Source organism: Watersipora subatra, chromosome 8, assembly GCF_963576615.1.
Source record: "Watersipora subatra chromosome 8, tzWatSuba1.1, whole genome shotgun sequence".
Taxonomy (NCBI): Eukaryota; Metazoa; Bryozoa; class Gymnolaemata; order Cheilostomatida; family Watersiporidae; genus Watersipora; species Watersipora subatra.
Window position 1 is genome coordinate 30,093,687 of NC_088715.1, and position 13,166 is coordinate 30,106,852.

The 13,166-nt window shown below is 36.9% G+C and overlaps 1 protein-coding gene across 3 annotated transcripts in view; it reads left to right on the top strand.

Moving 5' to 3' along the window:
- Positions 1-10,862, top strand: part of LOC137401463 (nuclear pore complex protein Nup98-Nup96-like) — a 71,820-nt gene extending 60,958 nt beyond the window's left edge. For all 3 annotated transcript variants that reach the window (XM_068087814.1, XM_068087816.1, XM_068087815.1), the window contains exons 31-35: positions 292-481; positions 2,577-2,700; positions 3,860-3,993; positions 5,909-6,120; positions 10,337-10,862. In XM_068087814.1, the coding sequence (XP_067943915.1) occupies positions 292-481; positions 2,577-2,700; positions 3,860-3,993; positions 5,909-6,120; positions 10,337-10,433 (757 nt within the window). In that variant the 3' untranslated portion in view covers positions 10,434-10,862. The remainder of the gene's footprint in view (positions 1-291; positions 482-2,576; positions 2,701-3,859; positions 3,994-5,908; positions 6,121-10,336) is intronic.
- The last annotated feature ends 2,304 nt before the right edge of the window (positions 10,863-13,166 follow it).

Below are 13,166 nucleotides of genomic sequence, written 5' to 3' on the forward strand. Positions count from 1 at the left end.
GACCAATATATTTTAGTTTACTATTAGTAAAAAAATTAGATAAAAGAACACAATAAGTTAACCAGAAATCAATTTATAAAAACGTTATAAATAGTTAAAACGATAAGATAAACGTTAATAGTCGCTCTGCCCATTGGCGTCAGTATCGCGAAACGACAATAATGTCGCTATGCCTGCAAAAGGGTTAAGTACTAAAGTGTATCGAGTCTTTCTGGAACTAGAAATTTGCCCATTGAGTAAACAGAACACTCTTGACAGATCTGTTGGTTGAAGTATACTTTGCATTTTAAGTCGTGAGAAGACCATAAAGGAACTGCTGCTGCGCCACATCTGTCTTGACCCGAGTGATGCAACAGGAAGTGACTCTGAGAGCATGTCTCTCAGCGAGGATGCTGACAGTCCGTCATCTGACTATGCAAGGAGAGAGAAGTTCCTTCTCGATGAACTAAATATTCCTTCCAGATGGCTCTCTGAGGCGAAGGTGAACCATTGAGCTCTCAGGCTTTCTCAAACTTGATGTATACAAGAGCGGATAGTTAATAGTGCTATAAACTTCTAAATGGATATATATCCTACCAGATTTACACTCGGTCTTTTAACTGAAAAGGTTTTCCGATAAAAACTCAACTAATTCTTTTGGCTGATAAATGATTAATTTGTAAAAGAGTTTTGCTGCAAACATGTAAAAATTGAACAATCCATTTCACCAGAATTGCGAGACACCTGAGTTCCATTTTAACAGGAAGGAGAATCAAGTGGAGAAATGTTTGTAACAAACTGTGGAAGTCATATGAGAAAGATTGGAAACATGCAATCTTCTATATTGAAAGAAAGTGTTAGACTTGTTTCCATGAAAAAAATTCTCACCATCCTTAATCCGTATTGTAATAAGTGCCGTGTCTATCTATTTGTCCAAAGTCGCACTAAGGGCACTGTTTTTGTATTTGTACTGTAATTAGGGCCGTGTCCATCCATCTGTCAGAGGTTGCACTAAGGGCATTAGCAAAAATGATCGCACCGCAGGGGAATCAAACCCCGATATTCAGGTTCAAACACGCTACTATTGCGCCACTTTCCTTATTGCATCATAGAATATTTATGGAATTGACGCACGGGGCTGTCAGCGTACTCGTAAATCAGAATGAGAGCTCAGGCTCGAGGATTGGCTTTAAACAGCATATGAGAATATTCTAGAAGTATTCTCCCATTATTGTTTGACTCGGTCTATCAAGACCAAGGGATCATATGAGTTATATATCGAAAAATAGAATATCTGTCAAGGAGTCTTAGTGGGTCCATTTACTAGCTTTTGTTTGACATCCTTTTGATAAATAAAGACCTAGAACTCGAACTTTCATACGCGCTGTTTAGCCTAATATTGCGTCCAAACATTCATAGTTTTATTGCTCTGTTGAGAAAACTGCTTTCACGGCAGGTCTTGGATTTCTTACTAGTGCTTTGTCATAGGGCAGGTGTCCACAATGAGCGATCATTGACACAGAAATCACAAACCCATAGTTACTCACTACAGGCTCCTCTCATTGATTGGCTGTTGACACCAATCATTGTGTCGAATGGAGGTCACTTCATAGATAACGAAAATAACAAAATTTATTTTTATCGTTGAACACATCTGTTCTGCTGCATACATCTGTTCTGCTGCATACATCTGTTCTGCTGCATACATCTGTTCTGCTGCATACATCTGTTCTGCTGCATACATTTGTTCTGCTGCATACAGTGGTTCATTTGAGTCCTCAAGTCTGGATGACTAATACTTCGGTCGAGCCAACCTATCCTAGAAGCATTTGCGTAGCTATTCTCAATGAGTATTCTCACTACTCAGATTTCATCTACTAGCGTGTATTCCGTCGGTCACAAATGACTACCTTTACTAATCGCACACTGCAACTTATTGTCTTAGTGCGGATCACACAGTTAACACGTTAGCAGTGTTAAGATTTTGTGGTTAGAGCCATTGTCATACCCCTGTGTATTAACCCAAGGTTACCATGATTGCAATTAGTGATTAGTAAATACGACGACCTGATGGTGAAATATCTCGATATATTATTAGCTTTTGGGGGAAAAAATCGTGTTATATACATGGAAAAACTTGATCACTTTTGTAACGAGTTTGACAACTCTAGCAAATCATCATTAGCTGGGCCAGAGCTGAACTTCTTTGGGCTACCGGCTTGTTAACCAAACCTGACTTGGTTGTTATGACTGCCAGATGGTTAGTTTTAATATTTTTTGTTGCTAACAAAATTGTTATACTAACTTTCTTTTATATTTATATATATACATACATATATTTATATATATATATGTATATATAGTGTTAACATGTTGTATATGTTTGTATAAGTCATAAAGAGTTTCTTCTGTAACAAAACACTATTCTTTATTATTATCATTAGCATGTGTTTGTCAACCTGTTACATTCATTGAAGGTTCGCATCATGTTCAATAAACACTGTGTAGTCAAGACCAGTAGTAGGAAAAAGTGTCCAAAACTCTGAACTCCTGACTGCATACATTTGTTAACATTCTAAGCTGATGTTTTGTTTTAGGCAATTAAGGCTCGATGTGAGGGACTGGTAGAGGAGGAGACCACCCACCTCCTACAGTGTGGCCAGTATAATTCTGCCCACAAACTCCTCCTAAACAAGGTTGCTCCGGAGCTCATTGTCAGAGGTGAATTACCATTCCAGCATCCGTAGTTCAGCTCGGGCTGTATATAGTAGTACAATGATGTTTTCTTCTCATCAGTTTGGAACCGGTTATTGAAATAGCCGTTTGTAAACTTACTAAATTAATCTGGACAACTCATAGAGGGTCTAGCATAACCCATCATATGACTTTTAATAAATGTAAAATATCTTCAACATCGTACAATTTGTCGGAATGAATTTTGTTCCTAGGGGAATTTTATAACCTCAGTCAATCATTATGAAAAAGTGAAATACACTTCCTATATGATAAAACATCTTTTGAAATTGGCATAAACTGGTCACCAGATTGTTTTTTTCAGTATTCTAAAATGAATATATTAGTAATCTTGTTTCAATCAGGGAAGACATTATCATAAATATTTGTGTATGAGCCACACCTGTGAACCTACAATTTTGTTTAAAAGTTTAGATTGCGGCTTATACATGCAGTTTATAAATTATTATATATAAATTTCTCATAACATTTGGTTATAAGATACCTTTTAGAATGCGCAAAAGCTAAAAATAGTTTATTCAACAATAAGACGCTAGGAAATGCCAAGTACTTGTACTGACGTAATGAGGTCATTAGTCGTGGTCATTGTCATGCGGCATCCCCTGCACCCACTTTGCGTTAATAAAAAAATTGCTGCAGCATTTTGGTTGTCGGTCTCCAAAGCTACGTTTACATTTAGAAATTCAGATGCTGTCGTATTTTACCCTTTTCGATGATATGTGTTATGAAATGTGCTCGTTGATGTGGTACTGATTTGTGTGAGCACTCATTGGTCTATTGCCACCTTGACAGTCGATGCGCGCGTGTAATGACAAAAAGTGACATTGGACGTAAAAACTGAAAAATGACCGGTACAGGTTCTGCATGTTGTATACCTGTTACTCAAAAACATCCTTCAAAGTTTGTGGTGCGGCCTATTATTACATGGTGGCCGCTTATATATGGTAGTTGTGAAAGCTGATAGATTGTATAATTGGTCATGGGCTCCGGAAAGATCCATGGCAGCCAATAGGAGTCTTCTGTGGTGCTTGAACGATAAAAAAGTGGCTAGTGTTGACAAACATATCATGATTTATGTAATGAGTGTTCCGTGTTACCTGTCATAGCCTAAGTTCTCTTGTGGCAGATAACTTGAATGAGCTGCACTCATATCTGGATCAGATGCAAACCGGATCTAACTCTATCAGTGAATGGGCCATTGGTGGGAAGATATACCTCGACTATGTCACCATGCACGATGTGATGGAGGAACTCAAAATGGTAGGATTTGACTCATTCGCTACCAAATAATTTGTTTTTCTGGGACATGTTAAATCTTCGGTGAAGCCTAATATTTGTTAAAGAATAGAGAAAGCATAATATTATTATGATTTATTAGTTATCTTGAGGTGTTGACTGATGTTCTGAAAAAAGAATCAAGGAGATTGACCCCCTAGAAGCTGAGATATAGACAGCCAAACACAGGTCTACCTAATAAAGAATCAGAGGAAAACCCTTCGAAAATCCCGAAAACTATGACATATAAAATCGACTTAATGGTCATGTGCCGGAGTTGCGCACCCTTACCGCCGTTACTTATAATGATTGTTTTGGCTACGAGATGTGAAACGCTTCTCGCGATAGTAAATAATTTACATACTAGCTCTGGTTTCTCAGGAAAATCATCCAAACATTGTGTGGTAAAGGCATTTGCCCACAACCCCTCGTCATGATTTTTTAAAGCAGAAGAGCAGATTTTGACTATTGTGCTTCAAATTTTAACTCGATCTCTACGGATATGCTCCGAAGATCATCTGTTCAACGAACGGCGCGTGTATAGTCTATATGCGATATCCGCGATTGCAGTTTTTTTAGAATACGAAATAGGAATGGGACTTTTTGTTCCTTCATCATTTTTCTACTGTGTATCTACTGCAGCATTCAGTTGATTTTCATGATTATCGTCACTATTAACAGACTGGAAGTTCACTACAGCCATAATCTTAAAAAGACTAACTTGACCGTGCTGCTCTTGCTATAAGAAAAGAAAACGATAACTTTTGCTTTGATTTTTCTATTGATCTATTATCTTATCTATGATTATTTTTTATGATTTATATAATATTCATAATGCATATTATACAAAATAATAATATAACTGCGTATAGAATAAATGATGTAACTAATATAATTTGTAGAAAATTCCAAATGATAACCGAGATTGATTTAATTGATTCTATTTATTAGCTATAGTTAAAAAATCTGAACAACGCTAAAGATGAGTCTGAATAGGGAAGCTAAGTAGGAGAACAACAAAACTGAGCTGAACTAGCAAGATAGCGAAATGTTGCGAAATAATAGATGCGTGTAATTATTTTATGCTAAAACTAATCTACACGTCAGAGGGACTGGTTCGGAATTCTAGGAGCGATGATTGTTAGGCCCAATTTGATTGTTCTATACTTCCAGGGATTAAACCAATTAAAACGCCGTGATTGTTATAGGAGAGTGCATTAGTTGGCTTAATTGACCAATGACACACAAGTCGATTTCATACGTCATATATTGATGATTACCAAAACACTTTTGTTTTTTGGTAGACCTGTGTTTGGCTGGCTATATCTCAGCTTCTGGTTGGTCAATCTCCTTGATTCTTTTTTTAGAACATCAGTCAACACCTCAAGATGAATAATAAAGCATAATAATATTATGCTTTCTCTATTCTTTAAGGCACATATAAATTGTCATAACTTTTAAAGAGTCAAACTTGTGTTTAGGTTGGGCTACTTTTGGTCTCTTTGAAGTTTATCTATATCAATAAATAGTGCTCAGTCAAGCTGTGGGTGCATACTACAGAGTGGTTGTTGTAATTAGCATATACCAACACCTATTATTCTCCTTCAAGGTGCTTTCGTAAACAGGCAATCTGTTATATTAGTATATTTACTCTTTCGCTACCAAATTAGTTTCTTTACCAGGACATAATTACATATTCTGTAAAGCTTAGTATCTGACAAGTGGCCATATGAATTGTCATAACTTTTAAATCAAATGGTCTATAAATACCGTTTGGTTCAAAATTCTATAAATATCATTATGTTTATTATATCATAAATGAGCTCAAAAAAGTTGCTACAGCTTTTTACAGACAACATTACTCTAAGGCTTGACTGTTTCATTCCATTTCACCTAACAGGCAGCAGAGGACAGCACCTGTGGATACTCTATAGAAAAGGTTCGACCTGAGCTCTTATCTCTTGCGCGCCGTCTGCTTTCCCTCACTACCCCAACTCCTCTGCACCTCCTTGCTCAGTCCATGATGGCCCTGCATACTGCTGAGAACATCAAATATATCATGTCAATGGATGAGGATCGGCTGATCCCGGACACCGCGATTGTCTCCTCAAGGTCGGTAGTGAATCTTGCTTGGATTGCATGGACAACGCTTGGTGTTTTGTAGGTTTAATCTAATGACACGGTTTTAATTCGTTCCGGTGTTGGCATCGTAAGGTGAAAATATCTTATAGAGTGGTATAGAAACCCATAGTACATATCTAATGCAAACAATCCTTGGTAAAAATCATGAAGATTTTATACACGTACTGTAAATATTAAAAGTTAATAAAAAATAGTGTGTTAACCTTAGTAACTAAAGTTAGCTACAGTAACTTTAGTGTGTTTAGTGGTTATGATCTGCAATAAAATGTAATGTTACAATGTACCATGTGCAGTACGTACCGTAGGCAGTTCTTAAATTCAATTCAGACGTATAATGTGAGCGACGAGTTTAACTTAAACGATTTTAGCTCTCTAAACACAGACTTTAAGCTAAGTTTTAGTTTGTAGTTTTAACTATTTTACTGAACTTCAACTTTTTCATCGGCTACAACTTTATCACCTCTCTGTTTCTAGTTTTGTTTTTATAATAATGAATAACACTGAACTGAGAGAGATCGAGCATCGTTTCTTTTTCATGTGTTGTGCAGGGTTGGAAAAAAGCCACAGTTTTTATGAAAAAAAACAGGTTTTTTTTTTGTTTAAATCGGTTTTTATGCTTTAAACCGGTTTTTATGGTTTTGGCAATTTTAAGCTAATTAACATCACTTACTTTAGCTGCATAATTGAGTATTGAACATACATATGTGAAATCATATGTTAAAAATGGTACTGTGGGAGTTGTTATGGAAAAAAAGAAAACATAAAAATTTCAGAATTAGTCTTTAATCAAACATGATTGAAGAAATAAAGAGCAGAAATCTTATCACATAAAGTTACGTACTCTTACATACAGCCCGATGTATGAGTAGGAATTATAATCCCAGTGCATCACTGTCTAAATTAATGTTGTCAGCTTGACTTTTGCAATGTGAGCTTTAAGCCTATCTGCATGACCTCGCATTGCTACAGCACACCTATTACATTTTGCCTTTAAACCTTTGCCTTCTGCAGCTCAAGGCATGTTGGAAATTCAAGGCACAACTTTAACTTTTCGAAACACAAGAAAATGATACATGGAATTCTAATAATCCAACTACTTTGGCTTGCGCCCAATCAATGAAATATTAATTTGCAAACCAAAAGCTTTTGCCCATAAGGATTTTATTGATTTAATTTCTAATTGTAAGCAATCCTTTCTCTCTGGCCAGACTTGAGAAAGTTTTCATTTATTATTAACCCTTTGACCGGGTATAAGCCCCCCAAAAACAACCGAAACTCATGTAATTTATTTTCGAAAATTCAATAAAATCGTTATTTTATGAACATGCATAGCTCAAATCTTAAATTTATTTCTATGAACAAAATTTTTGTACATATAAATTCATTCACATATCTACTACTCAAAAAAATTACAACCATGTGCAATTGTCCCTGTATGAGATGCTTGGAAGCATTTTTTCGGTAGAGTCAAACGCTATAATGTAGCCGTGCGAGCCACCATAACGATCGTTTTCTCTGCATATTCCAAGTATATTAAAATCCAAAAAGTTTACATCACTTCTATCATTTGAATTATTTTTATTCTGATCAGACAAAAAATCACTAACGATCGCAGGATGAAATGATCTTCTATTTTACCGTTTTGAAAGTCGAGCCGATGTTGACTGGTTTTTCCAACTTTTAATATTTTCCAAGGAATCGCGATTTGTTTAGCTTTTAGCACAAAGCAACGCCTCTCAGATAATCGTTTCATATTTTAAATCATCGAACGATATCTTGTTGATGATATTTAAAACTTACTAGTGTTCATATCCTTTGTTTAACGTTACTAGGCGACAGCTTTATAAAAGTCTACCAAAATAGACATAAATGTCGTTTCCCCACGCAACCGATAAACGACATTCTGGTCGTTTCCCCTGCCAAAGGGTTAAAGACGATGATTGGATTAGTATAATTCACATGGTTTTTAAATTTCATCAAGACAGGGATCATCATATCACTTGACAAAACAATTGAAAATGAAATTCACTAATTCATTGTTGTGCTAGGATTTTCTGTGGTTTCAACTTGAGCTCTACCACCGCTTTACTATTATATCCTAAATAAACTTGCACAGCTGATAATTGCATATAATTGAATTTCTATGTACAGAAAACGCGAGGAGCTCAAAACATTGCGTCTTTCACACACAAAAAATGAAAATACCATAAAAACAGGTTTTTTCAGCTGGTTTAAATCAGGTTTAAACCGAGCTAACCCTGGTGTTGGGCGAGTGATTTCGGCAAATAGCATGTCAGCACATTTGTTATTCCAACATATTCAGCACACCGACGGCAGAATTTGAACTTTAGGCAAATTTTTCGTTGATATTGTATGGCGGAAATTATTTCGTTTAGATGAAGCGCAAAATCTTCATGTTTTACATCGCAGGGAGAAAAATCGTATAGCGGGGTCACCGTAACCCGAAGACACACTGTAATTAGTCTTCGTATGGATGTTTTGATTAACTTGTCGTTTTCTTGTTCAGTAGTTATAATACACCAGAGCAAGCTGCTAGACTCACTGAAATGCTCGAGACTACATAAATATTCCAACTAAATACTAAAGTGCAGCGATTGTAAACTCTGTAATCGTAGTACTGGGGGTCTTTGGTTTACAACAGTCCTGACTTACAGCGTTTCGCCGTTACGACACACCACCTCATAATTATAAAAACCATTAAACACCTTTAAAAGCGTTTCCGACTTACACTGTTCTGCGTCGTAAGAAATGTAACCAACAGCAAACTAGTTCCTCTTGCGGAGCGGACGAATACGCTATGAGGCGATGCTAGGTGAGGATGATAGCGCCACTTTGTTTCAGTGGTACGCCATATTGGTTGTGTCTCGCCGTTCTCTCACATTTTCGATTGTTTCTGTTAAGTTATTGCCCTTCATTTTGGCTTCAAAACTTACGTCGGATGCTTCTGATGATGTTGTATCAAAGAAAAGAAAGGCCATCACTATGGAAATGATATATGTAGACACTATAAATCGCTCCAAAAACTGTGAAACTGCAACGAACATTGGTCGCAACGAACTTAATAAATAAATAATAGTTTAAATAATATGTACTTCATGTGGTAAAGAGTTATTTTCCTTTTATTGTTTGTTATGTCATTTGATGCATGTCATTAAAGTAATGTACAATACTTAACAGTACAGAATGTTTAGAGTACTTTATTTATGGTGTTTCGACTTACACTGAAATTTGAGTTACACTACGGTTTAAGAACGGATTTATGGTGTAAATCGATCACCCCCTGTACTCAACTTCTAGTTACTTTCAGTAGTTTTCACTTAAACTGTCTGAAGTAATAGTACAGTGTCTTATGTTCTGAACCAGTGAGGTCAGGGCAGTGAGTTAAAATAATACTTGGCTAGTAGGATAGTAAGTAGCCTATATATAACAGTATAGTAAGCGTGCTACTGAGGCACCATAGCTCACCACTTCGTGCTGGCCACTTCGTGCCTTATCACTTACAGAATCTTGTATCTCGTACTAGCTTATGGCTGTTTAGCTCTGACTATGCAAGATTCAAGAGAGTGTAAACGCGCCCTAAAGGCCCATGCACACTATCGCTCAAATCAATGATTAGATGTGCGATGGACCACAACAATGGGCGGCTATGACATCATTCTGCAATGAGCGGCCAACGTAATCGTTGCTAGCGATGATGGGATAGACTTTCAACATGTTTAACTTTGACACCGATGATCACAACTGTTAACATCTTGGTTAACTGTTTGTAAACTGCATCTGATCCAATTTCAACATTGGTTAAAATGGATGTCAATTCGTATTCGCAAGCATGGTGAATAACTACGCTCATAATTAATTACGAATCAGATAATTAAAAGATAACAGAAGGACTCGCGATGTCACGAATGCAATTTCGTAATTTCTATCGGTTGTTGGTTAGCAATCACCTACAGCAAATAATTCATATCGTGTGTACCTTATCGTCGGCGATGATGTCAAAACAGCCAGTCATTGCAGTCCATCGCACAGCTAAATGCATATTTGAGCGATAGTGTTCATGGGCCTTAATAGCTAACTCATTGGCTAGAGAGTGGCGGGACTTCATGCACAGAGATGAGGGCGAACAGGCATAAAATTGACCAGAATCTGCTTCCTTTATTTGCAGGCATTTGGCAGAATCTCTCAGCATCCTGCCATTGCAGTCAGATCATGCTGTCCACCTCCTCAGGGAGACTCTATCCTCCTTCATGCTCGAGTATTGATCGCTCTCATTCCTACTGGCTGAAAGTCTCACCCAATGGCCATCCAATCCTTCCATGCTGATTGGTTCATCAGTGTTGGTGTTAGTGTCTCAGCTCAATCACCCTGACTGGTTAATTTCTTGGTTTCTTCGAACCTGCTCTCTATGTAAAAGATTTTAAAATTTTTTCATATAAAATTATTACGTAAGAAGAAATACAAACTTGCAACAGATAAATGCCTTCTAAGAAGCTACTGCATGGCTATTTTGTAATATTTGTTGCTGCTTATCAGTGTGAAGACAACTTTAAGTTCATTGAGTTGGTCATATGGTATTTGCACTTGATTAGTTTTTAGAGTCATTATTATACTTTGAGTTACTATATATATTACAATCATAATATCATAATCAAATACACATTTAATTCTGTATTACATTATATAAACAACATCCTCTTAGCAAATCATAAAAATGACTTGTTCCTCCTCTACCATGCTAGCTCAAGTCTCAGTCATTGAAAACATTCTGCGCACAACCAAGGTGACACTTATACTTTCTCTAGATTTACCTTACACATCTTCATGAAAATGAACCGATCTGTAGTTTTTAGGCTGGCACAAAATTTCTAGGTTTTCAAAGAGCGATAGTGTTGCAATACTTTAGGGTGTCGGTGCTGAAGCTATTCGCTGTGTCAACCAGCAGATCATGTTTCCATAGTAGAGCAAACGTTGCGCGACGTCTTAGGTCAAGGTTGTATCTTTAGGAAGTCAAGGAAAAGGATTTTAGGGTCTGTACAGCCTTCTCGCTTGCTGTTTTCAGTTTCAAGTAAAAACGGATAGACATGAGTGTTTCAACAACAAAAATATCTGCGTATGAAAGCAAGGCCTATCTACAGGCACAAGTGCGACCAGTGGTTGCTGATTTTATTTTCATGGCACAAGGTTGGAATATTGTACGTGTGTTTCGCTGCCAAACATCGTCACTGAATGAGAACGTCACAGCTGTTTTAATGAAGACATTGCTATCTCTGAATGGAAACTTAGTTACTGGTCAACAGTCAAAAATTAATTTAAACTAAAGATGCAATTTTGGAGTTGAATCTAGTATTATTTTCAGTAACATTTTTAACATGGACTCGATCAGTACCTAGTACAAGCCCATGCAGGAATTCGTTGTGGTTTCCTCAACACTGAGCTTTCTTAAGTAAATATATCCCAGATATTCCAAGTTTTCGTATGGGTAAAAGGAGAATTGGTGCAGTAAAACCTGCATGACGAATTGTAAAAATCAAACACAATAAACAAAGTGGATAGGTATGATGTCATTTTAGCCTTCAAAAGAGAAAATATTATTTCATGAAGAAACTAAAACACGGATTGTATAGGAGTTAAACTAAGGTTTGGAACAATTCGTGACCGGAGAACAATCACTATGTTTCCATGGTGCGCAGTACTGCGAAGCAGCCCCCCTCCGAAGTCGAGGGGATTGTACGTTTCCATGCTGCGCAGTGGTTTTCAGAATTTCAGCAAATTAGCCAGAGAAGAGAAATTGTATAAATCGAATCGCCTGATGGAGAAATAGAATCGATCACGGATACCGAACGTCATAAACGGTCTTTTTATGATTCTGTCGTCATTATACTTTTATTTACAATACACATTCACAAGGTTTCACAAACCTTAACACACTTTCTACAAAGTAATATATTTTTAATAAGTATTTTTAAGTAATATATTATTTATACGTTAATTTAGGACTTGCCACCTATTTTTCGAAATGTGTTGGCATCGATAACAAAGTCCAGGAAAGTAATCACCTCATCATCCTCGTGAATGCAGACCATAATTAAATTTAAGTGAAAGAAGATCGGAAGAATAAAAAAACAAGATTAGCAGGACAACCTTTGTACTAGTTTATAGCCTTCGAAGAATCCGTATCCACGGCATGAGAGCTATGCGCAGCCACTGCGCAGTCGCTGTTTCTTTGCTGCGAATTTGCACTGGCTTCGCACTGATCAGTGCGCAGTGATTTCAGTGCGAAGACGACGTTTCCATGATTCGGAGATAGCGCAACTCCGAAGCACTGCGCATCATGGAAACATAGTGATTGAGTGAAAGTTTACCAAAAACAGCCAAAAGTTTGTGCTTGTTACTTTTCCCAGAAGTCTTCCGGTTTTAATCTCAATAACCATGGACTATTAAAGTTCAACTTTAGTTTGTGGTATATAGCTTTAGTACTTGGTATATAGCTTTAGTATGAGCTATATAGCTGAGCGTTGAAGTCGCACTGAGTTTGTTCAACGACTTCATTCCTAAAACTTTGGCTGTTGACAACTAGATCAGTAAACTAACTGAGTCATACCTCAAAATCTGTCCTAGAAGTATGTAAAAAACCAGCTCATTTTATTGTTTCCAACAAGTTGCCATAAATCTTAGAATATCACGTACTTATTTCTCTCGCAACTGAATAATTGTGTGCCAAATATTAAACTTGAGCTCTTGGGTCATATTGGCTCATTTGGTTAATGGATGTTACACAATGTAACTCAGGTTGCTTAGAACAGAACAAAATGGAACCAGAACATCTAGTCAGTTCAATTTTGCTGACTCATGCTGAGAACTACTGAAAGTACGCAATGCCACTCTATACCTGCCTGCCTAGTGCGTGACATTTGGTGTTTTTACTAGATTTTGTCGAACTTCAGCTGGCTACCGCTTGAGTGAATTACATATACGTAAGTACTTTCATGTAGTTT